Source organism: Calidris pugnax, unplaced genomic scaffold, assembly GCF_001431845.1.
Source record: "Calidris pugnax isolate Ruff unplaced genomic scaffold, ASM143184v1 scaffold14, whole genome shotgun sequence".
Classification (NCBI taxonomy): domain Eukaryota; kingdom Metazoa; phylum Chordata; class Aves; order Charadriiformes; family Scolopacidae; genus Calidris; species Calidris pugnax.
In genome coordinates this window covers 15,312,379-15,329,497 of record NW_015090793.1, presented here as the reverse complement: position 1 = coordinate 15,329,497, position 17,119 = coordinate 15,312,379, and the positions used below count along the sequence as shown (strand labels likewise).

The 17,119-nt window shown below is 59.4% G+C and overlaps 1 protein-coding gene across 1 annotated transcript in view; it reads left to right on the top strand.

Annotated features, from left to right (window-relative positions):
- Positions 1–548: 548 nt before the first annotated feature.
- Positions 549–17,119, top strand: part of SIGLEC1 (sialic acid binding Ig-like lectin 1, sialoadhesin) — a 20,915-nt gene continuing 4,344 nt past the window's right edge. Inside the window, exons 1-16 of the mRNA XM_014966725.1 lie at positions 549–628; positions 3,423–3,561; positions 4,363–4,719; positions 4,802–5,098; positions 5,604–5,867; positions 6,627–6,881; positions 7,437–7,736; positions 8,706–8,960; positions 9,720–10,022; positions 10,567–10,821; positions 11,482–11,781; positions 12,882–13,136; positions 14,103–14,405; positions 14,912–15,166; positions 16,317–16,622; positions 16,935–17,110. Of these exons, the coding sequence (XP_014822211.1) occupies positions 3,513–3,561; positions 4,363–4,719; positions 4,802–5,098; positions 5,604–5,867; positions 6,627–6,881; positions 7,437–7,736; positions 8,706–8,960; positions 9,720–10,022; positions 10,567–10,821; positions 11,482–11,781; positions 12,882–13,136; positions 14,103–14,405; positions 14,912–15,166; positions 16,317–16,622; positions 16,935–17,110 (3,930 nt within the window). The 5' untranslated portion in view covers positions 549–628; positions 3,423–3,512. The remainder of the gene's footprint in view (positions 629–3,422; positions 3,562–4,362; positions 4,720–4,801; positions 5,099–5,603; positions 5,868–6,626; positions 6,882–7,436; positions 7,737–8,705; positions 8,961–9,719; positions 10,023–10,566; positions 10,822–11,481; positions 11,782–12,881; positions 13,137–14,102; positions 14,406–14,911; positions 15,167–16,316; positions 16,623–16,934; positions 17,111–17,119) is intronic.

Below are 17,119 nucleotides of genomic sequence, written 5' to 3'. Positions count from 1 at the left end.
CGTGTGGGCTACAGTGAAAACCCACAAATGATCAGTGAGAATAAAGCTTCTGGGTGATGGGTTGCCCCAGGGAGGACTTGGGCAGATGTCAAGTTGGCTGCAGCAGCATCACCTGGTTGCAGGCACCTGCCAGGTGGGGCTCTCCCCGCTAACCCCAGAGACCCTCTGGGCATACTGGGTGGGAGGCTGGGTGCCCATAGGGCTGGGGTATCACCCTGCTCTGGCTCTGGCGCAGCACAGGGCCAGGGATGCCCCCAAGGAGCTCTGGAGGTGCCAGGAGAGCGATGCTGCTTGGGCTGCAGCAGTGCAAAGCAAACACAGCCTCCCGATGTCCCTCATAGCTTGGGGCACTGGGATGCTGCCAAAACCTCCTGTGGGGACCACTACAGCCCCTGCCCCAAACCAGCTCCGAATTAGTAAAAGGAAAGAGGTATCTGGTGATGTCAGCCACTTCCCAAAAGCAGCGGCGGGCACAAATCCCTGAACGGGGAAGTGATGCGGTTTGGGCTCCTCACCCCTCGCACGAGATAAATAGCTCTCCCCAAGCAGCGAGGGGCAGGCACGGTCCCCAGCGCCACGCTGACCCTGATACCCTCCCCTGCACCACCGGAGGCACAGGCACTCCCAGGTAATGCCGCTGCTCCCCACGGAGGTGCCGGGACAGGGACACCCCGGGGCTGAAACTGGCTCTGGGGGTTCACCACGCTGGGCTGGGACGAGGTGCCCACATGATGCTGTGTGGGGCTGGGGGTGGCACAGGCTGCTCATGGGCACCTTGCCACGGGGTGGATGGCTGTGGAGGTGAGAGCATCTTTGTGGGGTTGAGCCTGGTCTGTCTTCTGCTGGTGCCAGGAGAGTTGCCCAGACATCCCCAGGCCCCTGGTCCAGGCTCGGGGTTGGGTTTGGAGCCAGGGTTGCACCTGACCTGCATCCCTTGGTGCAGGTCCCTGCGTGACAGACTGGCAAAGCCCCTGTGGTGGCAGCGAGAGGGTGGTGTGGGACTGCTCAGCCTCCCAACCCATGCAGAGGGTGCTCTCCCAGCCTCTGGGACTGGGGCAGGAGCGGTGCCAGGGTGGGTGCGGAGCAGGCAGCAGCAGAGCAGGGTTGGGATATGGGGCCACCCCCTTCCCTCGCTGGTTTTTGCAGGCAGAGGGATGGGACAGGCAGTGGGGAGGTGGTCTCCTTGCCCCCGAGGAGCCGTGGGGGTGTGGGAGCATTGGGGGATAAGGGCAGGGAATTCCCTTCCACCCCTCATCCCAGGGGTACACTCCCCAACTGCCCCGTGGTCCCCATCTACGCCACTTTCTCCACATTGAGACATGGTGGAGGCTGAAGGGACCAACACCAGAAGTTTCCCCTCGTTGTGCTCTTGCCCCAGTTGACATTTTTTAATGGCAATAAGTCATTTTTGCTAAAGCCTGAAGAAGTGGGGTGTCTCCCTTGCACTTGCTGGCACGCACAGAAGCATTTGGGGGGGGTTTGCTGGCTGTCCCTCAGGTGGGCTGGTGGCAGCTCAGGCTGAGATTGACTGTGGGTGCAGAGGAGACTTGGTAATCAGGACATAATTGCCTTTCCCCCCTCCTTGTTTTCCAGTTCATGACATCTAAGCATTCTTGCCTAGTCAGTATCAGTTGATAACGCACAACCTGTGCTGCTCGGATGCCTGCAGCCTGCCTGGCCCAGGCTGCCCATGTGCTGTGCACGTGCCAATTTTTGGGTTGAGAAATCTTTACGAATGTTTTAATTTTGTTGAGCTAACAAGCACCGGGACCCCACCTCAGGCTTGCCGTGCTCCCCAGCAGCAGCACGGGACGGGTGGGTGGAGGGGAGCTGGGGTCCCCCATCCCATGCTGAGGGTCCACGCTGCCCAGAAACCGAAACTCAGAGAAGTGGGGCAGAAGAAACGAAACTCGGTGTCCGTGTGAGCAGGGGAGGGGGGCTGGGGGATGGGTGGGAGTGGACCCCGTTGCTGAGCCAGTGCTTCCTTCCTCCTTTGCCCTAAGCCCAGTGTCTCCTGCCGGTCCCATGGCTATTTCTGGCCCCCACGTGGTCCCCGGCTCCCTCCAGAACCCTGAGCAGCCCTCCAGCCCCACAGTTCGGGGGGGGCTGGGGTGGTGGGACCCCCTCTGAGGGTGCTGGGAGGGCCATTTCCTTTGCTCTTGGTGCTTCGGTTTGGTTAGGAAAAATCCTGGGCAGAACGAAAGCTCTCAGGAGTGCTTTGGAGTCTAAAATACCTCCCTAAACCAAATTAGCAGCGAGCAAATTTAAAGCATATGTTGGAAAAGAAGGTGTTAGCAAAGCAGCAGATCATTGTTTGAAGAGGAAAAAGGTTGGCTCAGGGAGTAAAGAGCTTGCCTTGTTCAATATGGAAACATTGCTAAGTTGTTTGATAAAGATCTATAATGAAATAAATCAACTAATTGCTTTTCACGATGAAAAAAAAATCGGGGAAAAATATCTGGTTTATCATAAAATATTTTTTTTTAATTTAAAATTAAGTTCCTCAGTTTGCTTAGGTCTAGAGCTGCAAAAACCCACTAAACCCACTAAAAATTGATAAACCCCTTGTTGAAACCATCCCACGTGAAGGTACAACACCAAAAGGCAGAGGCAGACCCCGGAGTAGGCACTGGCTGTGCCAAGCTCAGGGCTGCGGCCGCTCTCCTCCTCGCCGTGGCTGGTCTCATTGAAATCAAAACTGTCAAGTCTAAAAATCCACGTCCTTTGGTCCCACTGCCAGGTCCTCAGCCCTCTGCAGTCCCCTGGTTTGGTTGCTCCCACAGAGCACCGGCACCTTTGTGTCTCTGGCGTTGCGGCAGCCAGGATGCTGTGTGCCCAGCAGAGCTGCGATATCAGGGCAGCTTTAACATGTGCCCATCCGTGTCCCTCAGTCCTCTGTCCTCACATCTGTACATCCCCTGCACACGTTGAGACCTTCTGGGGCTTGGCTGGTGGCCGTGCCCTTGTCACTGGGATTTCTGCCTTTATGGGCATTTCCCTGAGAGCGCTTCTTTAGGAGTATCTCTCCTCTTATTTTCAGATATCCACTTGCTTTCCTTTGCCCTCATTTTAATTTTCAACTTAGATTCCCACAACCAGCATTTGCACAACCCCATCCCGCGCCAACACAGGCGTTTGCCCCGTTGGTATCACGTTGCTCTTCATTTGTTCCCCGCGTCGCACAGAGGCACGTGATTAAGCCTCGTAAAACTTGTCACCTCACCACAAAGCCCGGGTTAGCTCCTCAAACTAGCAAAATCGGGGCTTCCCCTCACCCCCCACCTCCCTCTCACCCCATCCCCTGGCCCCGCTGGGCTGCTCCTGCATCCGGAATGGCGCTGGTGTTGCTGCTGGTGAGATTTATCCGGCATCGGTCAATAACCTGTTGACACACCACGTGTTTCACCCTTTCTTGTTGCCAGGGTCCCTTCTGCCGAACGCCAGCTTCAAAGACCAGCCACCTCCCACCCTCGTGGCCCCCAGGGACCCCCAGCCGTGCCTGGGCTGCTACCATGCACCTGCCCTGGTGGCTTCTCCTCCTGGCCAGCCTCGTCCCGTCAGGTATGGTGCCACCGAGAGACCCTCTGCCTCCTGCCCTTCTGGCATGGTCTGGTCCTCTGCAGGGGCTGGTTGCCCTCATTTATACCAGGAGGGGTGGGAGCAGGAGCGCTGGTGCCCTGGCCCTGCCGGGAGCCCCATGCACAATACCCGAGGGATGGGCAGACAGGCTCTGGGGACCCCAAGGCTGGTCCTGGCTGTCCCACAGGACATGGCATGGCAGATGCTCAGGGGAGATTTGCCATCATATGCCTCATCGTGCCATGCCCCCACATGACACTCTGCCCACATCCTCTCCTCTCCATGGGCCAGGCATGTGGTACCCATGGGAAGGGATGGGGTGGGCTCTGGGATGGGGTGGGCATGGGGTGGCAGGGACTTCAGCCAGGGCATGAGAGAAGGGGCAAGGAGCCAGAGAGAGGAGCAAGGAATCAGGCTTATGGAGAGCCAGAAGGGCAAATTGTCTTTTTTTACTAGTTTTTTAGGCCTTTGCTTTTCAAACCCAGCTGTTGCCTTTCACTGCCTGAAAGCACCACCAGCTTTTCCTCGTCATGTCCTCCTTCTCCGCCCCAAAATTTTCCTCTAGGCTGTTTTGTGTGTCCCCCCTGCCCCATTCTCCTCTCTCACTTCTGGGCGTGAGCCTCTCTCTGCCCATCACAACCCCCCGCCTGTTGAGGCAGCTCAGGAGATGTGACCTGGCTCTGGGGGTGTCCCAGGAGGGGAGCAGGGGGCTGCAGCCCAAGGAAGACCCTGGCACGGCTCACCCCCTGACTCCCCCCTTCCCACTGCCTCCCTCCAACACAGCCCTCGGCTCGTGGGGGGTCACCTACCCCGAGTCCCTGTGGGGTGTCAGGGGCTCCTGCGTGCTGGTTCCCTGCACCCTGAGCTACCCTGACAACGTGGCGGCCAACGACGGCATCGTGGCCATCTGGTACAAGGATTACGACAACCAGAAGACGCTGGTGTACCACTCGGCGGCCCAGGAGGTGGATGCTCACTTCAGGGGCCGTGCCCAGCTCCTGGGGGACCCCGCTGCCCGCAACTGCACCCTGCTGCTGCGGGGGGTGACGCCAGAGGACAGCGGGCCCTACAGGTTCCGCTTTGAGATCGTCAATGGCGACCGGTGGTCGGCGGCGCGGGATGTGATGCTGAGGGTTTCAGGTGGGTACGGTGGTGAGACCCCTCCCAGCCCCCTGCCAGCTCACCCCACACTGGCATCCCACCCTCTGCTCTCCATCCCCAGACACCCTGGAGCGCCCGAGCACTGCTGCCAGCGAGGAGCAAACCGAGGGGCAAGCGTCCACCTTGCAGTGCTCCACACCCTACATCTGCCCACCAGGCGACGTCGCCCTGCGCTGGGAGGGTTACAACCCCCAGGTCTCCACAGTGTCCGGCCGGGTCCAGCTGGACACGAGCGGGGTTGGCCACTACCTGACCCTCACCACCTCTTTCACCTGGAAGGACCACTCCAAGAAGCTGCTCTGTGAAGTTTCTTATGGCTCCAGGAAGGCAACCGGGGAGGTTGTCCTGCGGGTGAGACGTACGTGGGACAGCTCTGCTCAGGGGCTGGCTTAGTTGGGTAGAGAGACAGGGTTACTTTTGCCATAGCCATGTCACCCAGGTCCAGGTCCTCCTGCCACTCATTGTGCCCCCTCCTCTCTCTCCCTCTTGATGTCCTTTGCAAAAAGCCAGAGCAGAGTTTCTTCTTGCTTCTCCCTCTCTCTCTTGCTCCCCCTTGGCTCTCCACGGCCAGGGCCAGAGTTAGTCCCATGAATGCTGCTGAAGTGCCAGATACAGCTCCATGGCACGTGCTGGCACCCACCACTGCGCCCACCCCTCCCTGCTGCCAGTGTCACCGCTTTGTCCCCTTTCCCAGCTCTCCTCTAAGAGAAGATGCCATCCCTGCGCCTGTCCTTGGGGGAGACCTTTGCTCCTTTCTCCACACCAAACACTCATGAATAAACAGCAGGATGGGCTACGGCAGCATCCTGTGGGTCCTGCCCAGCCTCACCGCTGCCCACCGTGTCTCTCTGTCCTCCCCACAGACGCCCCTAAGGACACCCAAGTGTCGGTCAACCCCTCCATGCAGAACATCCGCAAGGGCGACACGGTCTCCCTCACCTGCGAGGTGAGCAGCAGCTACCCCCCCATCTCTGCCTACCACTGGTACAAGGACGGGGTGGCCGTGGGCAGCGAGCAGATCCTGACCCTCCGGGACATTCGCCGGGAGGACTATGGGCAGTACCACTGCAAAGCCAAGAACGCCATCGGGGCTGGTGTGTCACCCACTGTGACACTCTACGTCTTCTGTAAGTACCAGGGGAGCTTGCCTGAGGCTGGGACATCAGGGCCATGGGAGTGGGATGGAATTTACCCACTGAGTCTGGACTGGGATGGGTAGGGACTGGCACTCAGGTGTTCAGTACTAGCTGGAGGTCCAGGAGCTGGGGAGTCCCACGGTGGTGGACTGTGATGCCTCTCTCATGCCATGCCTGCATCCTTTCTCCTCACATCACAGGGCTGTGGTGAGCCCCAAAGACAGGGTGGGGAGGGATTTCCAGCCAAGCCTGGCAGTGAGGCTTCACTGCCTCCACTGGGAAGGAAATTGCCAGAGCTCCCAGGGATTTGGAGCCAGGGTGGTCTGTGGGGAAGGAGAGCCAGGGTTCCCCGTCAGATCCTCCAGTAGAGACAAGCCCCAGTCCGCTGCATCACCCAGGAGCCTGTCTGTGCTGGAGCCCCACAGGGAGCATCTCCCCCTGGCCTGGAGCTTGTCTGCTCCCCCAGAGCCCCCCGTGCAGATCGTAAGAGACAAAGGACGCTGCTGCAGCCACCATGAGGTTTGCCTCTGGGGCTTCGCATTAAAGCCAGAACATGAACTCCAGCTGGCAAGGTGTTGGCGGCAGGGAGCAAACCCAAACATCTCCTGCCACCATCACCATCCCTGGGGGGCAAAGGGGAGTCCTGTCTGTCCCCAGACTCTGTCCTGTGCCACAGGAGCTGGGAGTCAGTGGGAGACATCTGCTCTCCTGCCTCCGAGGCCATCCTGAATACGCTCCTGTCTCCATCAGCTGCAGAGATCTCAGTGAGCCCTGCGGCCGAGGTGCAGGAGGGGACGGCTGCCACCTTGACGTGCGACGTCCCTGGCAGGGAGGGCCAGGACCTCAACTACACCTGGTACAAGAACAGTGCCTGGCTCAAGGAGGGCACGGCGCACACCCTGCTTTTCCACCGCGTAGCAGCCAGCGACGCCGGCTATTACTCCTGCAAGGTGACGAACAACCGGGGCAGCGACACGTCCCAGGCCATCAGCCTGAGCGTGACATGTGAGTGCCCACGGCTCCTGCCAGGGGATGGGGGTGTGTGTGTCCCCACCAGATGAGGTTGTCTTTGTGCCAGGGGCTGTGCAAACCCCCCTGAGTCAAAACAAAATCTCTGCCCCAAAATGCCTTGAGTTCAGTTGAAAGGGGGAGTTCAGCCCTTCTGGGTAGAAGTTGCTATAAATGCAACAATTTCTGGTGATGAGCTGCATCTGGAGGTACCGTTAAGTGGTATTTGCTGCAGCAGGGGCCCGTCTGTTCATTGCAGCATCTCCCACTCCCCCGCTAATCTGTTTACACACCAAGAACTGCAGGGAGGTTACTAACCGAGAAGCCAGCTATGATAATAACAGCTCAGGAGCTTTTGCAAGTCAGGGGAAAAATAAAATAGCCCTGGGTTTGGCTTTGACATTTCTGTGAGTAAATATAACCCGCCTACGCAAAGGGGAAAGCCGCTCGGAGGAGCAGCTGTAGGGGCCAGGGGGTGGACGTGCCCCACATTCATGTGGCGGACACATTGCTGGTACCTCCCGACCTCTAGCATCCTCTCCCCTCCCACAGACCCCCCCAGGAACCCCACCATCACCCTCTTCCAGGAGACGCAGGGCGGCAGGCTGGCCATCATCCGCTGCACCGTGGACAGCCACCCCCCAGCCACGGTGGCCCTCTACCGTGATGGCACCTTGGTGGCAGCCAGCGGGTGGCAGGCGGCCCCCCGCCAGCGGCTGGGTGTCACCGCGTCCCGCAACGCCCTGCGGCTGGAGATCCGTGACGTGGGGCCGCAGGACAGCGGGTCGTACTGCTGCACGGCCAGCAACGCCCATGGCAACACCAGCGCCACCAAGGCCTTCATCGCCCGCGGTGAGTCCTGGGCTCCTAGGGGTCGATGAACGCCCCCCCCCAGGGCTGTTGGGGCTGTTTCTGCAGGGCTGGGAGGGGTGTGGGGGGGTTGCACAGCCCTGAGAGCCACTGGGACCCGTGTGGCATCAGGAGACACCAGCATCTTGGGGACTGTGTGGTGGTGGTGTCATCCCTGCAGCCCTTCCCCACCTTGGGGAGGTCAAAGCCTCTTGCAGAGCTGGAGGAGCTCTGGAGTATTGTTTTTCATAACACTGCAAAATCTCTAGCAAAGTTTGTCCCAGCTGTTTCTTCCCTGTCCCTGCAAGCCCCTGGCAGTGCATGGAATCTGGGCACACAGCAGGGACCGGCTCCTCCTGCTCCATCCCCTAACCCTCTGCACCCTCTGCATCCTCAGCCTTGATGGTTTGGGGTGAAAGAGGCAGCGGCCAGGGAAAAGGAGGAGAGAAAACTCCCCAAAACTATGTCCTAGAGGATCCTCGCTTATGATGTCAAAAGAAACAAAAGTGGACCACAGGGTCCCATTCCAGAGAAAATAAACGTGAGTTTGGGTGCCACAGTGGTTAGCTGGGTCCATTTCAAGTTGGCCAAGATGCCTCCAGCACAGCCCACCACCCACCTGCAGGCAGAGGGGACCAAGCCTATGCCAGGAGCAGTTCACTGGGCTGAACACAGGCGCTTGGAGAGAGGAGGTGAAGGCTCAGAAAAGTTTGTCTCTGCTGGTGGCAGAGAGCTGGGCTGAACAGCTTGGGTGGAGACATCCCAGCTGACATCCAGTGTCCCCAGGGAAGGTCATCCGCCAAAGACACAACCAACAACACCATAAGCTCCTGTGAGGGAGGGGGCTGCTCAGGTCTTGCCTTAGAGGGAAGCCGAGTGTGGGGATTGTGCTGGATGGAGCCAGGGGAAGGACGAAGGTTTGCAGCAGAGTTTTTCCTTCCCTCCCTGACATCCCTCCCTTCCATCCTCCAGCTACAGAGATCCTGATCCAGCCCTCAGCGGAGGTGCGGGAGGGGGCAGCCGTCACCCTGACCTGCCTGGGGGCTCAGGGGGCGGCGGAGGAGACCCTCTACACCTGGTACAGGAACGGCAAGCGGCTGCGGGAGAGCTCGGCCCCGACACTGACCTTCCCCTCCATCCGTGGTGAGGACGCAGGTGCTTTCCAGTGCAGGGTCCATAGCAGCAACGGCAGTGACACGTCGGCCACCGTCCCCCTCCGTGTGCTCTGTAAGTGCTGCCGGGGGGTCTCTGCCTCGTAACAGCCAGGGGGGTCCTTGGTCTGGGATGGGTGGCCCTGCTGGGAAGCCCCTCTGCTGCTTCCACCCCGAGATTTCACCCGTTACTGCCAAACACAGCCAAGGAGCTCGTGGGCAGAAATGTGGAGAGGGCGGAAAATTCCTTTTTTGCAGGTAAGTCTGTGAATTTGGGTAGGAGAAATTAGGTGAATCCCAAAATTCACAGGGATCAAAGAGTTTTAAAATGTCCCGTGAGATTAAATTCGACTCCTCAGAACACTAAATGGCCCCTGTGGAAAAATACATTCTGGTAGGATTTTGCCTTCCAAATATTTTCTGTGCTGTAAAATAAAAATCTTCCGTGATACCAAACCAGGAAAAATGCCAATAGGAATTTTCAGTCAAAATGACATTTTTCCGTGGTTGTGGTAGGAAACGTGCATCACAACCAGACCCCAGATGCCTGAACCACTGGGACCTCTGCAGACCTGCTCCAGGGCTTGGGGTAGGGCTGGGCACCTGCACTCAGACCCTGAGCTCAAGCCAGGTGACAACAGAGGTGCCATCACAGGTGCCTGGGTCATGCAGGTCCCTTGCAGAGAGCCAACTGATGTGAGACCCTGGGATCTGGCAGCTGGAGGGTTGTGGGATGTCCAGGTGGCACTGGAAAGCAACAAACCCTAAGGTTCTTGGGGTTCTCCCAACCTCAGGAATCCATAGGATTCTCACCAGTGGTGTTCTAACCCTGCAGTCTCACCGCGGCAACCAGTGATGAGCTCTTTCCTGGAGACCCAGAGTGGGCACCTGGGCATCATCCAGTGCACTGTTGAGAGTGACCCAGAGGCCAACCTGACCCTATGGAGAGGAGAAGAAGTGATAGCCTGCACATGGGGCTGCCCCACAGCTCCCAACCCCAGGGTTCAAGCCACCTTGTCCTACAACAGCCTGAAGGTGGAGATCCGAGATGTGGTGCTGGAGGATGAGGAGACCTACGTCTGCTGGGCTGTGAACCTGCAGGGCAACGCCAGCATGGCCATGGACTTCAGGGCTGAGAGTGAGTGCGGTGAAGGGTTGGTGGGTACAGGAGAGCCAGATGCCACACATATCCACAATATCTGGGAAAATCCTGGAAGAGGGGAGGCTGGGAAGGGAATGCTAGGAAAGGAGAAAGCTCAGGAGATCAAGGGTGGTGGTGGCAGAAGGACAGAACAAGCAGAACCCATGAAATCCAGGGCAGCAAACAGTGTCTGTCTCAAAAGAGCTGCTGTGCAAAAGTCTCTTGGTGCTTGCATGAGTGAGGTTAAAGTGGGGGCTGCTACAGGAGGGGGGTACCGGACCCTCCAGTCCCTCTTGGTGGGTTTGAAGGGATCCCCCATGGCCAGAATAAGGGCTTCAGCTCCTGGTGAGGATTCACTGCTGACCCCTGCCCATGCAGGACCAGGGATGCCAAGCAAAACACTGCTGAGGGGGTTCCCATGGGCACCCTCCTACCAACATGCCATCCCTTGGCTGGTGGAGCCCTGGGTGGCTGGTGATGGCCATCCTGGCTGAGCTCATGCTGGAGCCTGTTTACCTTCTGCCTCTGCCCCTGCCCATAGCTGCCAGCGTCGCAGTGGCTCCATCCTCCCACGTGCTGGAAGGCCACGCCGCCAACCTGACCTGCCGGCTGAGCAGCGACTCCCCGGCTCTGCCCAACTTCACCTGGTACCACAACGGGCAGTGGCTCGCCGAGGGCCCGGACGCCTCCCTGGTGTTTCGGCAGGTGGCCAGCACGGACGCAGGGCTCTACCACTGCAGAGCCACCACCGACGGCAGCAGCCGGAGCTCCCCCGCCGTCTCCCTGGACGTGCTGTGTACGTATGGGCTGCTGGGGGGCACGCAGCTGGTTGTCCCCTCAGGGTTTGCAGCTTGTGCCCGTGCAAGCGTGCCCAGCCCTGCTCACGCCTGCAGCTGTGCCCGGGGTCTGGGCAGAGCTGATGTGGGCGCACGTGTGGGTCTTTGAGTACATATATATGTCCTGGGGCTTCCTCCTGTGGGTGCCTGTCCTTCTGTGCCACTGCCTGCAGCGTCTTTACTTTCCTGTTGAGCAAGCACATGCTTAATGGGTGCATGGGCATGTGTGTGTGACCCTGCAGGTGTAAAGCATCTGTATGTTTGAGGGCCACTGTGTGGTATAGCACACCCTGGAAAGCCTATAAGAGTGGCTGCTGTGGGTGGGGACACTGTAGTCACCCTGGGGATGGCATGGTCTCCCCAAGTGTGGCAGAGATCTTCCCTTTCCCCTTCCCCTTCCCTTTCCCGTTCCCCTTCCCCTTTCACCTTCTCTTTCCCTTTCCCTTTCCCCTTTCACCTTCACTTCCCCTTTCACCTTCCCTTTCCCTTTCCCCTTCCCTTCCCAAGGTGATGCAGCTTTTCCCTCTCTTTCTGGGAGGCTGGGAGGTGGTTGCAGTTTTCCAGGAGATCTCATGCTGGGGAGCAGTAGCTGCTCCACTGATGTTCTCTGCCCTGTGCAGACCCCCCACGGGATCCCCGCCTGACGGCGTTCCTGGAGACAGAGAGAGGCCGCCTGGCCATCTTCCAGTGCTCGGTGGCAAGCAACCCTCCCGCCCGGCTGGCCCTGTACCGGGGTGAGGAGCTGGTGGCCACCAGCGATGTGGGGAGCAGCCCCAGCCCGCGGGTCAGTGCCTCGGCCGCCCCCAACTCCCTCCGTGTGGAGATGCGGGAGGTGACACCGGCGGACGAGGGCAGCTACCGCTGCACCGCCACCAATGCGCACGGCACCGCGTCCCACCGCCTGTACTTCCGCCTGCAGAGTGAGTTACCCCGTGCCAACCGGCTCCTGGACACGCCATGCTCGGGTCCCACCGGCGGGGTGGGCGACACTGGGGGCAGGGACCATCGGGTTGGGGGCCAGGAGGGAGCTGACGGCAAACGTCACCTTTTCTGCGTGATTTCTGGGTGCGTGGCACTGTCTGACAGGAGGAGGGCACACCCCGGTGCTGTCCCAGGGTACAGGGAAATGTCACCGAGCACCGCAGGCTGCGGCCGGGTGACCCAAAGTGACAGAGCTGCGGTGGCCGGGTGTGATCCTGCCCCCGGGACACAGCAGGGACATGGCTTTGTGCTAAACCATGTCAGACAGAGGCCAGCGCAGGGCAGTGGCTGGCACTGGCTGTTTTGTGATGTGGTTTGTCCAGTCCCTCCTCCACTGCCTCCCCAGCAGCTCGCCAGGGGGTGGGAAGGGGTGTCCCCATCCCTGCTGGGGGGTCCCTGCACCGGGGCTTAAGTGTAATGAGCTGAGACCTGACTGTGTGCCCCGGGGGGCTTTCTGGCTGCAGGTGGGCATCAGTGCCCAACCAGCCCCCAGACCCCCTGGCCTCTGCAGCCAGACCCTGCAGCTTGGCAGCACCTGAGTTACCCAGGGGGGTGATTTAGCAGGAATCCTGGACTGAATTAATTTTTCGGGTTGGGATCTGGCCCTCAGACTGATAGATCTAACTGTGTCTCCATGGAGGTGTCCACATGGGAGCCGGTGTCTGTGCTCCCACCCAGTGCTGCTGGATCCCACCCAGGCTCCCGCTGTGGCTCCGGAGGTGGTAGCTCACATCACCCCCCTGCACCAGGCACCTGCGTTCAAACAGCCTCAGCCCTGGACACCACAAGTGGTGGAGCTGGAGGGGAGCCAGCGAACAGGGAACAACATGTTTTCTGAAAAATAAATGTCTAGTGCCAGCCCCAGGGGTTTTGAGGGTCCACGACCTCCCCAGTCAGAACAAGACCTGTGATGCACGCTGTGGAAGTGATGAGGGTTTTGTTTCTGTCCTGTGCTGTGTCGTGGCTGCTCAGGGACTGGCAGTGCTGAGCTCTGCTGTGATGCCCTCTGAGCTGGTGGCATCCTCTCTCCATGCTCCAGCTGCCCGAGTCCTCATCTCACCATCCACGGAAGTCCAGGAAGGAGACGATGTCTCCCTGACGTGCCTAGTGGTGGGAGAGCCGCAGGATGACACCGTCTACTCCTGGTACAAGAACAGTGAATGGCTCCAGGATGGCCCTGACAACTTCCTCCCCCTGCCCCACATCGCCAGTTCTGCTGCCGGCTCCTACCACTGCCGAGCCCGCAGCCCCTCGGGGACCAGTGTCTCCCTGGCCGTTGCTCTGCGCATCTCCTGTGAGTAGGACTCCTGGTACAAGAACAGTGAATGGCTCCAGGATGGCCCTGACAACTTCCTCCCCCTGCCCCACATCGCCAGTTCTGCTGCCGGCTCCTACCACTGCCGAGCCCGCAGCCCCTCGGGGACCAGTGTCTCCCTGGCCGTTGCTCTGCGCATCGCCTGTGAGTAGGACCTTCCTGGCAATCGAGGCAAAGAGGGGGGACTGGGGTGCCGGGGGTGGGATGGTGCTGGGGGTGGGATGCTGAGCAAGGCCATTCGGCCATGCAGGGCTATGGTTGGCACGTGGTAGGTGCCTGGCACAGCCCTGGCTGCTGGTACTGTCCCCAAATGCTGCATGTCCCATGCACAGGACTTGAACTAGAGCTCTACACACTTCGTCATAAAACATCCTCCGCCCTTAGAAAATACCAAAGTGTTGAAAGTGGAAAGTTTATAGGAGCATATCTCATCGATAAACTCCTAGTCTGAGTAAATTCCACCCCGGTTGGTCACGTCCCTTTTCAAGCAGAACTTTCCAATGAGAAGCGGAGGGGCCGCTGCACATCTTAGCTGGTTTATGTGTGCTGCATAAAAAGGGGAAAAAAAAGGCAATGGCAAATATTTTGGTTCTGTTAAAACAACATTTTTCAATCGACCTGAAATTACCCAAATTTTTCAAGACTTCAATTAGGAGAAAAGTTATCTGTCTGTGACGGAGAGGAAAATTCTGGAAGGATAAAGCGTGGCTTATGCTTTTGCTGCAAGTGTGGGCTGCTGCTGCCCTGGAGCTGGCTGAGAGGTGCCAGGAGCCACCACAAACATCTCGGGTGTCTGAGGAACCTGGGGACGGCAATGCCACCCAGCACCTGGGGCAGACATAAGACCTCCCAGGCCAGAGCTGGGGCCAGGCAGCCTGGTCTCGGGAGGCTCTGGGTGCAGACTCAGGGTTTGCTCATCCTCTGTGTAACATCTGACCTGGGCAGATCCTCCACGGGCTCCGGTGCTGACCTCCTTCCTGGAGACCCCCGAGGGGCAGCGGGGTGTCCTGCAGTGCATGGTGGACAGCAACCCACGGGCAGAGCTGGCTCTCTTCAAGGACCGGGTGTTGGTGGCCTCCACGGCGCTGCCCCAGCCCACTGCCCCACCACGGCTCAGCGTCACCTTGGCCGTCAACGCGCTGCGGGTCAGCATCCACCCCGTGCTGCTGGAGGACGAGGGGGAGTACGTGTGCTCTGCCAGCAATGCCCACGGGAACAGCAGCACCACGGCGAACTTCACGGCTGGCAGTGAGTGGGGAATTCCTGTGGGGAAGGGAGGGGAGAGAAGCTGGAGTAGGATGTACAGCACAGAAGCAGAGAAGAAACGGAGGAAGATGCATGTTTGTGGGGACGGAGGGCTATGCCAGAGGTGTTCCCAGAGAGCTGCAGGAATCACCCCCACACATGGTGAAGGAACTGCAGCTCCTCTCGGAGGTGATGCAAACGGCTGGCTTTGCCACATTCATCCATGGGACTGTCCTGGCTGTGCTCGCAGAGTGGGCATCACCCTGGGCTGTCCTACAGCAGCCACAGGGGCAGGGAGGGGTTTTCAGGGAGGGGGATGTGGTATCACATCTTGTCTGGAATCACTTCTTGTCTGGAATGATGGGAAAAGAGGCACAAGTTGAAGTCCCGGAAGGGACCAGCTCTCCCACCCAATGTCCCACCGGCCTCCTGCCCAGGTGACCCTCCATCCCCTCCTGCCCAACCTCACTCCCCTCAAACATCACCACAGCCTTCCCTTTCCACCGCAGCTGCCAGGGTCTGGATCTCCCCCTCCCCAGACGTCCGGGAAGGTGACGCCGTCAACCTGACCTGTGCGGTCGAGAGCGGCAGCGGGGAGGTGCTGAGCTACACCTGGTACAAGAACAAGGTCTGGTTCAGCAGCAGCTCAGCCCCAGCCCTCACCTTCCCCAGCGTCGCTGCCACTGACGCCGCCTCCTACCACTGCGTGGTGCAGACCCCGGCACGGACCCGCAGCTCTGCCCCCACCACCCTCAACGTCCTCTGTGAGTCCCTGCGGGCAGGGGGCTTCACGCCATAGGGGGGAGGTCCCTGGCACCCCCCGGGCAGGGACCTGGCCACGCTGCAGGGAGGTCCCTGGTGGTGTCACTTGTACCTTGGCTGGTCCCCTTGACTGGGAACCCTCCTGGGGTGATTACGGGTAACAGGGCCCACCTTGGGTTTGGGGAGCTCAGTAAAAATTAGCCTTTGTCCCAGGTGATAACTAAGCCAAGCTTTATACCCCAGTCCTGTGTCGGACCCCCCGGCAAGCAGACCTGGCCAAACAGCCCCAGTTCCTCTGCAGAAGACTTCAGTGAAGCTTCTCCAGGCGCCCCAAGTTTGTCCTTATGCTTTGCACCAAACCGAAACAGAAAAATCTTTGGCTTTCAGGAAACGTTGTGGGATTTTATTTTTTCTTTCCTGATTTGGAAAATGAAAACCAGACTTTGTTTAAAAAAAGACACACGAAAAAAAAAGTAGTTGCAAGTCAGAATGTAAATTTTTTTTTTTCCCTTTTTATTAGAAAAAGACAGCTTTAACTTATAAATCTGCTGTGAGGAGCGAGTGTTGAGGAACACTCCTGGAAACTTCCTCCAGAGAGCCTCAGACCCCAGCAACAAATCTGTTCCTTTTCTCCCTCCTTCTCATTTGGGATGGGGAACGCTGGATAGGTGTTGCTAAAAATAGCTTGGCATTATGGGCACGAGCTGTACCCCCAGTCGTGCTGCTTTTGGTCAAGCCTCGCTGTTGGGGTTTTCCACACACCGATGGGCAAAGGGTACTTTTTATTGAGGCTGGGGAGGGAGTAGAGCTCCCAGCTGGGATGGGCCACGTGATGAGCCATGCCCCCACACCTGGCTGGTGTGGCTGGAGCTGCAGGATAGAAATGAGCTCAGCAAAGGACCCTGAGCCCTGTTTTGAGTGTCCGCTTGGTTCAAGGGGATGGTGGATGCTGAGGGAAGAGACAGTGCCTGGCTGAGCAGGTCCTGTGTTGCAGGCAGCGGAGCGTCACCGTCCCTGCTCACAGCACAGATGAGACTGTAAGAGCAGCCATCCCAACCTGAGCATCGCAGGCTGGGGATGCTCTGACTCGCCAAGGTGCTGCTGATCCTCCAGTCTACCTCTTCCCCCCTCCCCTGCCTTTCCTTCCCACAGACCCCCCCAGGAACCTGCAGATGAAGGCCTTCGTGGAGAGCGGCGAGGGGATGGCGGTCATCCTCCTCTGCACTGTGGAGAGCAACCCCCTGTCGCAGATCACCCTGCTCAAGGAGGGGCAGCCAGTGGCCTCCAGCCCCACTGCGGGAGGTGACCACCCCAGGCAGAGCAGCCGCATCTCCCCTGCTCCCAACGCGCTGAGGCTGGAGCTCCGGGAGGCCTCCGAGGAGGATGAGGGGGAGTACGAGTGCCGGGCACGCAACCTCCTTGGCAGCACCCAGGCGTCCCTGCCCCTCCGTGTGCAGGGTGAGTCCAGCTTTGCTGCGGGGTGGGGGGGATGAGGGGCTTCTGGGTGGGCAGGTTGGTGTGGGCATCAAGGGGTACGGCCCAAAGAAGTGTGGTCTGGAGGCAGAGTGCCAGGGGGGTCAGGAATGGTGTGGGGCTGGTGGAAGGGCAGGGAGATGCTGCTGCCCGCTTGGGGGGGAGGATGCCCACCCCACACACCCACCCCACTGAAGGGGGACGGGGCTTTTAGAGCCGGGAAAAGCTTTTCCCAGCCTCAACCGAGGAGGGCAAACCTTGTACCAGCGAGGACCAGCTCTGCTTCCCTCTCCCCAGCCGTCCGGGTGGTGGTGCGACCCTCTGCCGAGGTGCCCGAGGGGACCGAGGTGAGGCTGACCTGCCGGGACGCGGGTGCCCGCCCGGGCACCGTCTACACCTGGTACAAGAACGGTCGGTGGCTGGCGGAGGGGCTGGGCGCCTCTCTCCTCCTCCCCGCCGCCCGCCGCACGGATGCGGGAGCC